Source organism: Myripristis murdjan, chromosome 19 (genome assembly GCF_902150065.1).
Source record: "Myripristis murdjan chromosome 19, fMyrMur1.1, whole genome shotgun sequence".
Lineage (NCBI taxonomy): Eukaryota > Metazoa > Chordata > Actinopteri > Holocentriformes > Holocentridae > Myripristis > Myripristis murdjan.
This window is the reverse complement of record NC_043998.1, coordinates 20,488,912-20,504,876: the sequence shown is the minus strand read 5'-3', so window position 1 is coordinate 20,504,876 and position 15,965 is coordinate 20,488,912. Positions and strand designations below refer to the sequence as shown.

The window sequence follows — 15,965 nt, the reverse complement described above, 5'->3', positions numbered from 1 at the left end:
GACATCAGCACTCAGAGATAATCCTTTTTTCTACAGCTAGTACAATCAGTTAGGCTGTGTTCACATGCAGCGTTTGTTTCCCAGCTGCCACAGTCTATATTTAAATGGAATTCTATGGAAAGTGGCCATAAAATTATTAAATAAATAAATATATAAAGAAATAAAGATGATGGATGAAAAAGTTTTGCCACTGGCATTTTTACCCGTTGGTCAAGGGTTATGTTTTTGCCCTTTTCTGTCTGTGTTTCTTAGCAGGATCTCTTCAAAAAGTTATGAATACATTTGTATGAAACTTGGTGAAAAAGATGGTCATGGGCAAAGGAACACATTTTTCACCACTGATTAGCCAAAGTGGAATGTGACAGTGGGTATTACAATATCAGTTAAAAATCAAACTATTGCTGCATGCTGCTATCTGTAGGTTCCAAGCCTCTTGGGTTTGTTTCAATAGGGTCCTAATAATTTTTAGTGGTCTCGGGTTCTTATTATCACCACCTCTATAAATATCAGGTTGAAGCTAAAAAGAGCTGAAATGTAAAAAAGTACATTTCCAGTCATTCCCATGGACTAGACTGGAGTAGAAAATACAGCAACAGCCTTAGCTAGCATCCATGGGCTGCACTGGAGCAGTAAACATAGCAATGTTTACAAATCTGATAAGACTATCTTTAAATCTCTCAATCAGTCAAACGCTGATTATATGTAGTCAACACAGTAAAGGCAGAGACTCCTCACCACTTGTAGTAAGATCTGGGGTCCCACAGGGATCTATCTTGGGACGGCTATTATTTCTGATTTATAGACATGATATGTATATGATTTAACAACAAATATTTTGTTTGCTGAGGAAAGAAGTATTTTCTTTTCTCATACTAATCTCCAGTATCTTCTGTCCACCATTAATGTTGAAGTATCTAAATGATTTAAACTTCTGAATATAGGAAAAAACAATTTCTTATTTTTAAATCCAAGGAATAAGAATTAAAATGCAACCCTTTTGAATAGTCATATTGATGGTAATCCCATTTTAGGAACCTCTACAGCTAAATTTCTTGGAATTTCAATTGATGACAATTTGTGCTAGAAACCACATATTAAGAACATTACTTGAAAAATTGAAAAAAAATGGCAATATAGGTAAAATTATAAATTCCCTTATATTAAACAGCAATTACCTTATATTATATATATATATATATATATATATATATATATATATATATATACACACACACACATATATATCCTCTAAAGACTGTCCTCTGGCAAAAAAAAAAAACTACCCTATAGGTCGTTTGTACAGCAGGTTATTATGACGTATACTTAAAGAATACGTATACTGCTGTTTTAAAGTCAAGCAACCTCTAGTGGTCCTGTAAATAATGACAGTGTGGTGTAGTATTCAGAAAGCAACAAAGTCCATGTAAGGAGGCTGGTGAGGTAGTGAAATGATCATTCAACACAGAGCAGTGTTTGTTTTTAAGTAGCTTAGATTAGCTAAAATTTTATAACCTTAATAATTTTGTAACCATAATTATAATAGCTATGAACAATGAGTACATCTTTGTTGTCATTGTCAACCAATATTACTTGTTTCTGTTGGCCATTATTCAGTGTTAAAGCTGTAGGCTGTTAGATTCAAAGATCATATGGCTGCTGTCCATGGTGCTGCAGTGAATCCCTCGCTCAAGATATTTTTGTGATTGTCTGTTGTGTTATATGCAATATGATTTGTGCACATTTGCACTGGGGCCCATAAATACCATGTTATGAGAACTTACCGAGTGACTTGGACTTGATTTCTTTGCGGTAGTTGGCACACACACTGTTGTAGTGAGTGCAGATGTGATGTAAGCACCAGGCTGCAAGCTGGTTAGCATTGTGGAACTGGAAAGACAGAAAAAACAAAAACAAACACAAAAATAAATCATTTGTGGGGGGAAAAAGTATTATAAAAATACATATGAAATATATAAAAATACTGAAGTCCCTGATGGCCATTCATGTCTACAGATAAGCTCCCTGATGTGTTGTTTCATGATATTTACAGCATGGATGTATTTTAGTGTTTCACTTCAGAGTGGGTTAACTATAGGAAAGTCCACTCAATCACAGCAGGATTATTGGAACAGCACAACATCTGACAGGCATTTTAATTGGTACTCAATGTGGAAAGTGAGTTATTTAGTAATGTGTGTTTGTGTGCTGTGTTATGTGTGTGTTTGTATATGTGTGGCTAACAAATGCATGTGACGACCCTGGTCTCAGTGCAGTTTAGATTCAATCAATCCAGAAGAAATTTCTTGAAAACTCAAATACTGAAAAAAAAAAAAAAATTAACATCAGGCAGCTAGACAACTCAACAGTACACCAGTGTTCAGTTTTGCTTTATCTGAGGCAGAGTGAGGCAGGTTTCACTGCAGGTTTTGCAGATTGTTCGCATACCACACTGGAATGACTTCTCTGCTGGACACTGATGTACTAACAATACAACTACTACAACTAGTGATAACAACAAAAACAGCAATAATGATAATAATAATGATAACAGTGAATGCGCTGAAACAGCAAGAGGAAAGAGCAGAGACAAGTGAACAGCCTCACCTGAGCCAGCTCCAGGTAGGTGAGCACCTCTCCATCAATGTCCTGTCCCTCTTTAGAGGCTTTGATCAGCTCATTGACTGCATACTGCTCTGTGGAGAGAGACAGAAAATGTATCATGTACGGTTTGAACAGATAAAACATCTGTTGAGTTTTGGGAAAAGTTACATTTGTCCAGGGGTTTAGTCATACTGTTTTCTGATAAACAGCCATGACAGAACTCAGAGCAGGGTGGAGAAAAAGAGAAGAGAGAGGGTGAGTGGGGAGTGAAAGAGGCAAGAAGCCAATTACCTAACAAGTCCCCTTCCAAAGGAGGACCTTCACAAAATATAGAATTATAAATCACAGCTTGGCAATAGAAATAGGATGACACCATAAAACATGGCAACAGAGGACAGACTCCTCTCTGAAGCTCACAAGAAATAGGATGTGAAGAGCTCCTCTGATGCTCTTGTCCCAAATGCAGAGTCTTTACAAACTCCTTCTTCCCCAAATTTAAGTGAAAAGCCTGTCCTGTGTCCATCAGGGCTGTTGTCAAAAAACAAACAAACAAACAAAAACCACAACTGTGACACTAAAATGAAAGAAATTTGTTCGGAATAATTTTACATGTCTTATTTTCCTAGAATCTAACAAGCCATTTTGAAGACAGTCATAGTGACTACTTCACACACAACATACAAAAAAAAACTGTATCAAAGTCCCCAGGCTCCTTGTTGTATACAATGAAAAACTGAGCAGTCACCGTCTCCAGCTAAACACACAGAGCCATTAAGATGCCACACACTCTGAAATCCTTCAGTGCCAGTGACCAGTCTGTATATGCATATTTGTCCCTAAGAGGGGCAGAGTTCAGCCCCACATAAACATAAGCAGAGGGTGAGCAGGACTGCTCCCCTTCGTCTTGTTTGGCCCGGTCAGCCAGATGGCCAATTTAGCCTGGCCCAACAGAAACTTTAGAGAGGGAGGGAGAGAGAGGAGAGGCAGAGACAGAGACAGAAAAGCTAAGAGACACAGAGTGGGAGGGGCAGGAGAGAGACGACATTGCTTTCCCTCATACATAAATCATTAAGTGTTTCATAACTGGAGGACCACACACACTTCACCCAGGTCTGGCACCAGGCTCAGTCCTGTTACACAATCACACAGTGATGACAGTCAGCCAATAAAGGTGTCAGTGATGTCAAGATTGGGAATTTACTACAAGCCCAAAATATAGGTCATGGTCCTAAAAGCAGCAGCACTGTTGTGTTTTGATGACTTGAAATCAGGCAGAGCGAAATGCTCCCTCTTTTGGAAAATAGTCACCAGGAACACATCCACACACACAGCCAATTATCTGTTACATGTTTTAAGACTGGTAATGACTTTGATAGTATGACTTTGATATATATATATATATATATATATATATATATATATTTGAAAATGGAGGGATTTTGATTATGTTGTGAAATCTTTAGTAAAGGCACATGATTTCCAAAATGGGCTGTTGTGATGTAAAATGTGGGTAAATTGTAGTAAATGGGCCAAATATTAAAAAAAAAAACGGATTATGTGTCACTACAAATCTGTCCTTAAAGCCCAGAATTCAAAAATACATAAACGTTGTTTTATTTATTTCCCACTGTTTTTTAGACAGTGCCATCCACCCAGAACCATAAAACACTTTTATTTTTCAGCATCCAACAAGCTGATCTGCCACACCAGCGTTCTCAAGTCCTCTTCATTTTGACTTGTGTTTTTCTGGTGAAGGGTTTACAGTGTGTTGTGCAGTTAGCCTGCAACATCAACGAGGGTTGCTGCTGACTGTTTCGAGCAGGACTCGGTGATATTAGTCTTTGCTCTTGTTTGAATCGTTCTCAGTGTGAATTATTCCATTCCAGCGATGGATTTTGAATGTTTGGCCTGTTTACTACAATTTCCCCGCATTTTCTGAAGTCATAACCTATGGAATCCATAATTATCTGCAGGCATCAAACGTATCCTAGAGACTATTTTCTGGGACACACATCCTTTCATTCTGCTGATTTTAAAGCAATGCAAGTCACTAAAACACAACAAAGCCACTGCTTTTAGGAAAACTAATGTGGACAACTTAATTATGGTGAGGGAACACTGGTGTGAGCAAAGTTTGAAGTCTCTTAAAGTTAATTTTCATATTTTAGTGGAATGGATTGGAGGGAAATTGGGAAATTGAAAGAGGGGAGGAAAATTGATACTGGAGTTCTAAAATACGACTGCTTTGAGAAAAGATCAGCGGAAACAAGAAATTTATCCATTTGGAGATGTTAAGCTAAACATGCAAAATCACTGGGATGGTCCTTAAAATGAGGAGCAACACCCATATTTAGCTCTAATAAAAAGCAGCTTCGTTCTCCTTCATGCCTCCTTCCATCTTGCTCTCCACCTCCATCCCTCCTCCTCCTACCTGTGAGTGCTATGAGGCGGGGAAGGCACAGTCTGTTGGCCAGGGCGGTCAGCTCCATGGGGTCCAGCTCTGGAGTTGGCGACAGCATGTTGGTGTATAGGTACTCCAGTACAGCCTGCATACACACCCGGCTGGTGTTGGGGAACGCCACCTAGACATTCACACACAGGAAGATACATATTCTTATGCAAAATTAGGGCAAGCAGGTTCACGTGGATGCGGCTTTGAGTTTGATTAAAATCACCAACAAGTCAGGTGGTTGTGGTCAGGTGAGTTGGATAAGGGTGCTGACCCATGCATCACTAATATGAACAGTTTAACTCCAAAATGAGATATGGGTCACTCAAAAATCTATACCCCCTCTCAACATGACTCAATTAAAACAATGTATTGCACCATTTTTATAATTTATCACAATGCTGTTACAAAATGAATTCCCAGCGTTCTAGTGCTGTTGCGTGATGGGGCTAAGACAGCAGTTTTCTTGTTCCGAAGTGGAGACACAGTCCTCTGGAATAAAACTTTTGATATTCTCAGCAGGAGAGGCTGAACTGTCACATGTGGACGTTTGGGACATAACTGGGTCAGATTTATTTTAATGCCCTGGCTAGTCTGTCCTAGTTCTGCTCTGAACAGGAATACACACTCCAAGACACAGATAGACACAGATGCACACTCGTATATATGTATGTTTGTACATCTATCTATCTATATATACACACACACACACACACACACATATATATATATAGATAGATATATGTGTGTGTGTGTGTGTGTGTGTGTGTGTGTGTGTCTGAAGATGTACACTCTGTGTGACAGGAGTGGAACGTGCTTAGAAATGTCAGAGAGAGGTGAGATTTCAATCAATACGTAATGTGTGTGTGTGTGTGTGTGTGTGTGTGTGTGTGTGTGTGTGTGTGTGTGTGTGTAAAGAAAGGAAGAAAGAAAAAAGCTTTTAGTCAGGTTGTTAAACTTCCTGGAATTGCTCCTTTCAAATTAATTTCTTGTGTGTTTGTGGTGTGTGTGTGTGTGTGTGTGTGTGTGTGTGTGTGTGGACACAGGGCCATCTGCTCACGGCCTGGCATCATCCCAATGTTTAATACGTCAGAGAGGTAATAAAACACACACACACACACACACACACACACACACACTCTTGACAAGGAGGCCACTGTCACCTTGTACCTAGTAGGGATGAGTCAGATAGTCTGAATAGAGGGACTCATTTCTAAAAGTTGCACAGAAAGAAGCGCAGATTTGAGCATCAGAAAACACGTCAGAACTTCTCCACGTTATTTATCAAACAGTCGCACGTCTTCAAGAAGACAAGGTAATGATGATGATTTCGATGATGTGCAAAAGGAGAAAGCAACATTGGTCATGAAATCAGGGTGTACCAAGCCTGCCTCTTATTAACATGCCATCTTTGTAAATATAACACACCCCAGTGTGTGTCACATTTTTATGTTCCATTTTGGGACCTCTCACCTCTACAGAAATAAGATCAGGGAGAAAGTCTCATCTCTGTTCACTAAAAATAGTAAAAACAGCAACAAATAAATAGAGATCTCTTTGATAATTTGTGTAAAAAATGTACTTTTCACCTCTAATAGGTAAAAGGGTAAATGGTGAAAATGTATTTTCTGACTTCTGCTGAAAGTCTCTTTCCCCTCTTACTTTAAAGAAATAGGACGATGAAAAACATATTTGCTGACCTCATTGTTGGCACTCTCCATGAAAGATCCTCCAAACAGAGCAGCCATCCAATCGCAGCTGGAGATCAGCAAAGGCTTGTGGGCGTTGATGGTGCCATCATCCAGTCGAAATGTAACATCTGGAGGGGGATGTGCATAATATGAAAACAACTGCTGAAGAAGAAACACTCTGAAATTGTCAAATTGTAAAGAAGGATGTGCTATGGGGGTGAGAAAAATCATACCTAGTGCCACTTAAACAATGTGTGTGTAAACTAACAGACTACCTGTGAACGTGTTTTTGGCAAGACACTCCTTGATGCGGTTGGCCTTGCGGACGTGGAACGCCTTGGTGATCTCCTGGTTCATGAAGGCTTCTTTGTTCATGATGTTCTCCACCATCATCCTCAGGTCAAACACCTCAAGGATCTCTGCAATCTGGGCAATCTTCATCAGGTCCTTCTCCTTCTCATCTAGCTCTCCCGTGTACAGAAACCTAGAGGGCAGAAAAACACAGAAAGAGAAGATAAAGCTATATATGTATAGAACATTTTTATGTGTTTATGTTATTTTTTTTTTTTAGATGAAAGAGGTAATTGTCATCGTGTCTCTCTCATGGCGTCTAGTTCTCCCATTCACAGGATCACAGAGAAAAAACAGAACTCCCTTTTCAAGTGATTATATCAAGAGGGGAATGTTCTTGATGCTGGGATGTCGCCTAGAGGCCAGTTCACACTTCTTGTGGTTTGTTGGGTCTGTACAGCATCAACATTCATATTATGTAACAGTAACATATATGACTATGGTTGTGATCGATTTAGAGCCTCATTTGCGAGGTTTTGATGTAGACGGGGCGGTAGTGTTAAACCACTGAAAACGAGTATCAATTGGCTGATTTAGAAACCATGTGATATTGGGTCCACCATGAAAGCCGCAATAATAATAACAGTCACATAATCAGTGTTTTAACCCATCGTATTTTAAATAATTCAACTTCCTTTTCATATTAAAATTCAAAGGGCTTTCATCTTGTTGACCATGTGGTTTGTGTTTTTCTTTGTGGTTGAAAAACACAAAGTAACTCCGATTATTCTGACGCTGATGCTGAAACAAAGTCCTGACTCCACCTATAAGGCCCAGTTCAGTTGGTGCACAAATGAGCCTACGCTTGGACAACATCGTTCACATCGCTGGACTAGATCACTGATATAAAAGAAATGTCCTAAGTGTAAATGTAACTGCATCACTGATGTCTCAGATCAGTGCTTGAAGTGGACTTTTACGTTTTACTTTGTGGAGTAACTGGAGTTTTTCTAGAATATTGTCACTTTTCTGTACTCTTTATGCCACTATGGAGATCAGGCACAGCACCTAGAGCCCCACCTTCCCCGGAGACCGCCACGACCAATCAACCAAATATGACTGCTGAATAACGCGCAGAATTACTTAATGAAAGCCCTCCTAGTAATTTAATTCATTGGTCAAAGTGTGGTCAGTCAGCCAATCAGGGAGCCCCTGAATCGTCAGTGGTCATGTCACCTGTCTGTCACACATTATTTCAACTGGACAGCAAAATGACTGTGGATATATCCGTCTAGTGCTGAGAAGTGCCAAAAGCAAACAAAAAAAGAAAGAACGGGCCTTTGATTTTTTCAAAAAAGTTCATGCTATTTGGTATTATGCCGAGCCAGCACGTGCACGGTCCTCTCACACATGTTAATGTGGAGAAGGCTGGCTAGCACTAGCAGACTTGACCCATAGGCTGCACGATGATGCTGACACAGTTTCAGCGTGGCAGAAAGCAGCAACCATACACTTCAAGGTGCAGTTCAGATTAGCTAGCACCCTAAATGACTACTTACAGTCTCAAGGATTTTGGACGGGTTGCAGCATTAAATATTGCCATTTAAAGAGACTGAATATTACTGCCAACGTATACACTATCAGCAGCATCAGTTAAAAAATATCAGTATTGTATTGTCTTTCCCATATTGGTTGAATCTTAATAAAATGACATCAATAAATCAATCAATGGACTAACCTTCAACCAAGCAAAGGACCTTTTTCACAGCAGCCATTTTGACATGAACAGCAGGTAAACCCAGGTGTTGCTAATGACATTAACTAAGAATCTGTTCCATGTAGGACTAACAGAGTCAGAGTGCTGCTGCTGTTCATGCCGGCTCACTGGAAACACTCGGAAACTTAATTAATGTCATGAGCAACACCTGTGTTTACCTGCTATTTCATATCAAAATGGCTGCTGTGACAAAGGTCTACTGAGCATATAAAGTAATTAAACCCATCATCAGACCTGAGCACAGCACTGAAGGGACCAAGCTGGATGGAGTAGTCCATCTTGACCACCGTCATGGGTGCCGGGTGGCCGGTGACGGGGTTTGGTACACTCTCCTTGTGGATGCTGTAGAAGGCTTTGCTCCACGAGGCCAGAGACAGCTTGGTGCGCCGGTGTTTCCCACTAAAACTCATCATCCGCAGAGTACCGTCACTCTGAGGCAGGGTTGTGGAGAGACCAATGACAAAATAAGACAGCGTTCCCATGTTATATTAGCACTGAAATTATGATTAGAGCTGATAAATTGATTAGCTGCTTAACAAAACTGTAACTTTTGATCATCTTTTTTGTCATTTATAAAGTAAAAAATGCCAAATGTGCTGGTTACAGCTTCACAAATGCTTCAGTTTGTTGCTTTTCTATAATAATAAAATGACATTTTTTTTGGGATGCTGCTCAGATTATGGAAGAAATTTTAAAGCTTGTGTAGGAAACGTTTTTCTTCCTAATTTTAACAAATCACCATTATACACAGTAGGTCCGATCCAAACTAACACTGAGATTTTTTTTTTCCCAGACTGCTCCTGGGGCTGTAATCACATTTGTACAAAATCTGTTGAGTGTAAACCAAACAGATCAAACCAAGGAGGCGTGGCTACAGAGCGGCAGAGAAGGGATCTGCCTCGTCAGTTCCTATTCCCCAGCTGCATCGGCATTAGAGCCGCACGCACAGTGGGAGGGGCTTGGATGAGGAACTGAATCTCAGGTGGGTGCTGTTTGAGCTGCTTGAGTCTGAATTTTCAACAAAATTACTGCCCACTCTGCAAAATTACCTACACAAGCTTTAAGACATCACTTTGGGCTCTGGTAACTTCTGATAGGCATCTGTCATTATTTTTGACTCTTTATACACGAAAAACAATTCATTCATTAATCAAAAAATAATTAACAGTTTAATCAACAATGGACAATGGAACAATGGAAAAAGTTAGCAGCCAGTAAAGGCAGTTTCCCATTCTGACATTACCTTGGATGCTCTGAGTGAACATGGAGAAAGGTCAGGCAGCACAGCAACTTCCTCCTCGGTGTCTAAACTCAGAGTCCTCATCAGGTGGTCCCTGGCATGTCGCTCTGTCACCACCAGACACTGGGACTCGTCTGAGAAATCCATCTGCAACAGCAGAGCATAGAAAGAAAAAAAAGGCTGTTCTCTCAAGGCATTATTTGGTGAATTTACTTTATTTTTTTTTTAAGGGTGGGACATTAACTGGCTGATGAATGTCCAAAGTGGCTGACTCCTCTGCCTCCAAAACAGATGGAATATGTTTCCTGTATCTATGAACATGCAAGATTTTTCAGTGCTTTGGTTGTCAGGTCTGGACTGCCTCAAGAATCCAGTCACAGAATAAAACTGATCAGAACAGAGAGACACACACACACACATCCATAAAGGCGTTGTCATGTTGAAGTGATGTTTAGACTAGGGAGGTCATGGAAGCAGATTGATTCCGCTGTAAAACCACTTGTTGGCCTCACGCTCTTTGGCCACTGTATGCCCATGCAGAGCAAACACCAGACCTAAAGATGGCGCTATACCGTTACAGATCCCACCAGCATGTATTTAACAGCTGGCAACACTGTGTAGAAGGCCTCCTTTGTTTTTCTCCAAACTTTAAAATGTCTAGATGGAGGAAAACAGTTCAAAGAGTCATTGCGCAGGGCTCCAGGTTCTGTGCTGCTTACACCAGGTTATGTATCTATGTTATGTATCTATGTGTGCTGAGCTTGCACACAAACAGCTGATGTAAATGCCAGTTCTTAGTCTTAGTTCTTAGTCTGTCTATCCCTGTCAGTGAGCCTCTGCTAACCACCACTGTACTGAAGCACTTTGTCTGTATTTGGTATGTATTGCTATGGTTTTCCAGATTGTCCATCTTGCAGCAGACAATTTGGTCTTGTTGGATCGTGCCGCCTTGTTTTGCTTTGACGACTTATGTATAGCTGTTGTCTGTTCAAAACTATGCATCTCCAGATTGTCAGCTTTTCAGAAACAATGTCTTGTTTTTAGCTTGAGCATTTTTCAGCATCTCTGGTTACATACACCAGTGGGGATCATTTTCATCTCATTGCAACTGTATGTTTGTTTGCTTGTTATCTGGATATCTTACAAGGCTATGAACATATTTGCATGGAACTTGGTTGGAACTGGTTGATCGTGTGTCAAGAATAACTGATTAATGTGGCAGATTAATGGGTGTGGCTTGCATGTAACTTTTGAATAGGTGATTCACATAACATCATGACACTTGGTGGGCAGGTTGGTCATGTGGAATCGAAGCACAGATTAGCTTCTCGGATTAAAGGGTCAAAGTGGGGTGTGGTGGTGGGCTTGATTAACTTTTTGTCAATATCCAACATGAGAAACTGGCATATTTGACAAATACATTGTGTTGGCAGAGGTATGTGCTTCACTTTTTTTCCTAGTTTGTTTTGAAAACTGTTCATATCCCAAAGGGTTGTGGAACTTTCTTAACCCACAGAGGAGCATATGAATCCTCAAATTAAGATATAAGGTGAAAATCACGAAAACTGAAGATAAATGGTTTTCAGCTGACAGTGGCGAAAACGTAGTGATTGCAATAGCTCTTTTAAAGCTGACACATACTGCTAATTGCCTTTTAGCCTCAAATAGCTGGCCTTTGCATCTCTCGTTGTCATTTTTCTGTGTGTTTCTTCCTGCTTTTTTGTCTCTGTCGCTGTGTAGACATACACAGACAAAAACACACTCACCTGAAAGAGATCATAAAACTTGGATGATGATGTGGACAGGTAAATCTTGTGAGCGAAGACGTGGGTGTGGTCTTGGAGGATAAACAGGACATCAGCACAGAGCGGGCTGTCCAGTAGGAGGCGGGCTCCCCTAGCGCGGCTGCCTGGGACGACCTCAGGGATCTTAATCAGAGGAGGTGGAGCTTTGGGAGGAAGGAAGGGTGCCTGGAGGAGGGGCTTCTGAACCTTTGACCACAGACAGGGAGAGAGCCAAAAATAAAACTGTTTTAAGGTGAGACCTGACAACAGGGAAAATTAGACATGATAGGACCAAAGCCTATAGAGAGAGAGAACCTAACAATATCCACTGGCTGCTGTGAGACAGAAGAAAAGAGTGCAGTAAAGTCTTTTGTCCTTCTAGGTCATTGCTGAGCACTTCCTATACAGAGATTATATGGAATAATATATATTGAAGAATAGATGGCAATAGATTCCAAACATTTAGAGGTAACTGGACTACAATTTCAGAAGATTTCCACTAGCGCTGAGGCTCTGTGGTGTTTTCCTAAATGCTTCCAGATTTCATTCATTCAGAATTTCACTACCTAAAAACTTGATTTTCTTGGCTATTGCATCTTACATGGTTTTTAATACACCAACATCTTGCAGCTTGGCTACCCTCATCAGTCTAAATCGTAGGAAGTGTTTTAGCTACCTTGCGGAGATGCGACTTCCAGAACTGGAGGTGTCGTCGCGAGATGAGCGCAGCACGAATTGCATTGTCAAAGATGTCTTTGATGCCAAACTGGTCAAACACGCTGGTCTCGTAGTATGGGATGCCCAGCTCCTTTGCCACTTCTCTGCCACTCTCTGGTGGCAAGATGTCTCCCGGTTTTATCGGCCTGTAGAAATACAGGGATGGAGGGCAAAGTGAGAAAGACACCACGTGATTTTTGATGTGATCTCAGCTCTTCGGCTCTCTGGCTGGTCAGCTCATTTCTGCTTTGAGAAACCTGGAGCTGAGCAGTTCTTTGAAGAACCAGTTCTTTAAATAGTTCTTAAAAGGATCAGGACCAAAGGTGCTTCAAAGACCCATCAAAAAAAGTCTTTGAGGTGATGGTTACATGGTTCTTCAAAGAACTTTCACAAAAACTTTCTCTCAAGTACCCTTTTCAAGATAGTTCTTGTGAAGCCAACTGTTTCAATTAATAACCCTTTTCAATTATTATTATTATCTTTTTTTAATGACAAACCAGCCACTAAATAGCATGGCTCTTCAGTTAGCTGATGGTTCTTCATGGAACCTCCCAGTGTTTTAAGAGCCATTTTACAGCCATTATTGTTCTGAATGTAAACTGTGGTGTAGTATGATAATGTCCAGCTACAGAGTGATATACTATAGTTAGACTACACAACAGAAGTGGCCCATTGCCCTTTTGTTTTAATGGTCACCAACAACAAATGTTTCTCTGTGTGATTTTGCGATGGTGTCTTGGGTGAACCTACCGAGCCAGCGGTCTTCGAGCCCTGTTCACTGCCTCCAGGTCAGCGTATCTCAGGTCCAGTTGGCAGCCAACCAGGATAACAGGGGTTCGTGGGCAGAAGTGCTTAATCTCTAGGTACCACATGGTCTTAACATGGTGCAGGGAGTTGGGGTTGGCGATGGAGAAACACAGCACCACCACATCTGACCTGGAAATGAAGAGAAACAGTCACAGCTGAAAAATGCTGGACGAAAAAATACCAAATCTCTGCAGCCGAGTGCAGTGGGTCTGGAAGACATGTCACTCCCAGGTGGAGGGCCTCCTTTGAAATATAGCATGTAATGATTTGAATTCCATTTCATTTTATTTGTATTTATTTATTTATTTCTTAATCTTTTTGAGAAGAATTTTGCAACATTGTTAAGAAAAAAGCTCATTATATCTTTTGCACTTGCCTTGCAATTTGCCCTGTATCCTCAGAATCTTAACATATTGACATGTTTGTAGTTTGGTAATCAAATGAACTGAATATAATTTATTGAAAAAAAAAATGTTTTTGTAGTGTTTAAACTGAAAATATCAAGTCTGTCAAGTATTTAAGTCACTGCAAAACATAGAATTTAATCATTTAACTAATTTGTACTGCTTGTAGAACTGTAAAATAAAACAAACAATAAATAAAACAGGGGACGTATGCATGTAAGCACATAAAGTCTTCAGCCCAGTTGTTGCACCCATGTGACCAGGTCAGGTCGGACTGTTTGGCTGGAAGTACCAGTTTTCTAATGTCCTGTCCCACAGAGCAGAGACAGCCAGACTGAGGCTGTGTTTACAGTAAGTCAAAGCCAGCTGAGTCGGCACCGTCCACCAACCTGTCAGAAAGCATTACACTACTGTTACTGCAAAAAAAAAAGACTCCTACTCTCACTCTCACTCTTATTGAGCCCCCTCTCCCGAAGCTGTTAAGAGCAAGCTATATTATTTTAATGAGCATGAACAACAAATTTTGGTTTACGTCAGCAACAGTTAGGAACGCCAAAGCCCATTATGTAACGTTACACAAGGCACACACAAATACAGTAATGTGGCTCTGCGGGCCAAAACACAGAGACAGCCTCTGCATGTAGATGGGACATTTAACAACAGTGTTTATGACCAACAGTATTCTGTCATCATGCTGTTATTCCTTAGCCTCTGAAACCCAGGAGTCCAGGGACAGCCTGAACAAAACTGCCTTTGTTTATTTTAAAATTGCTACTTTGACTTATGAAAATATCGTTTGTTTGTTTGTTTGTTTGTTTTCTTTGTTTTCTTTGTTTTTTAGAATGTGTAGATTCTCATCTAAACTACAGCAACAACAACAAAAAAGAACCCTAAAATAATTTACATTAAAAAAATGGTTTAATAGTTTAAAAGTTTTTTACAAGAGAAAATTTTAAAAAAGCCAAAATTTAAAAAGTAAAATGTCAATAAATACAAATACAAATAAATAAAAAAATATATATAAGAAACACTCATTTTCTCTTTAAAAAATCTTTTAAAATATGTAAAGGAAAATATTTTTGAAAATATAGAAATATAAAAAGATTAAAAGTAGTTGAAATTACAATGCTTTCCAACCAAACATAAATAAATAAATTTACAAAAAAATATATATATATAAATAAAAAATAAAAAATTGCATTGTCATAGGCCAGTGCATACTTTGCTACTGGCGAGAAGGCCAAAATAACATGAACACAAAAGAAGCAAAAATATTTCCCTCTGTGTACAATAAGTCCCTTCTGGTGTGTGTGCGTATGTGTGTGTGTGTGTGTAATTACAATTATTTGTGAAAGTACTATCAGGTCAGTTCTTCCTGGCACAAGGATACTATCTGGCAGTTTCCCCCAAATGCTACCTGCCGGATCTACTTTCCATTTCAAACAGGGAAATAACATGAAAAGAGACGTTTAATTTCGTTTAAAAATGGGTAGCGGAACTTATTTTCATATTGTCATAATCTGCTTTGTTTGCATTCATTTATGTGAATGTTATTTTGGGAGCTGTTTGTCGTGCTATGGAAGTCAAAGCGATAGAAATAGAATAGAATAGAATAGAAATGCAGTATTGTAGATTAGCAGCACAGGGCAGCACAGAGCATCTAATGACCACGTGGACTATACCCAGGGAACTAGACAACCCAAAACTCAATGTTGCTTTAAAACATAAAATCTACTGAATCTTCAATACTGATGCTGATGCTGCCATTTTTATTTATTAGACACCATGCAGAGAGTGAAAAAGACAGTATATCATGCAGTATGTGACACGTTACGTTGTGGTATCAGCCTCCCTGTAGTTCTGGCCGTCAAACACGTTGGTGACGAGGGAGAAAAACAGCTGAGTAGGCTTGGTGGAGTTAGCCTGTGCCAAAATGCATTAGCGAGTCCAGGAGAGGCATTATGTAATGCTTATAGTGGAGGGCAAGATGCACTGGAGGCCTGAGAAGAGACTGTGGCTTTGGATCACGGTCAAACAACAGAACTCACACACCAATATAGTGCAGTCAATTACATCAGCTACAGCCACTGATCCCATAAGCTGGACTTAAGCTCAGAGGGCTAATGGGCAGTTTTTTCTCAATGCACAAGACCATAAAAACCATTACAGAGCATTACAGAGTAGGGATCGACCAGTACTGATAT

The 15,965-nt window shown here is 39.9% G+C and overlaps 1 protein-coding gene across 2 annotated transcripts in view; it reads right to left on the bottom strand.

Annotated features, from left to right (window-relative positions):
* Positions 1-15,965, bottom strand: part of rhobtb1 (Rho related BTB domain containing 1) — a 31,767-nt gene that overhangs the window by 2,645 nt on the left and 13,157 nt on the right. For both annotated transcript variants that reach the window (XM_030077961.1, XM_030077962.1), the window contains 10 exons: positions 13,301-13,486; positions 12,510-12,696; positions 11,816-12,040; positions 10,053-10,196; positions 9,044-9,240; positions 7,017-7,225; positions 6,751-6,869; positions 5,033-5,183; positions 2,605-2,693; positions 1,782-1,887 (listed from right to left, as the gene is read on the bottom strand). In XM_030077961.1, the coding sequence (XP_029933821.1) occupies positions 1,782-1,887; positions 2,605-2,693; positions 5,033-5,183; positions 6,751-6,869; positions 7,017-7,225; positions 9,044-9,240; positions 10,053-10,196; positions 11,816-12,040; positions 12,510-12,696; positions 13,301-13,486 (1,613 nt within the window). The remainder of the gene's footprint in view (positions 1-1,781; positions 1,888-2,604; positions 2,694-5,032; positions 5,184-6,750; positions 6,870-7,016; positions 7,226-9,043; positions 9,241-10,052; positions 10,197-11,815; positions 12,041-12,509; positions 12,697-13,300; positions 13,487-15,965) is intronic.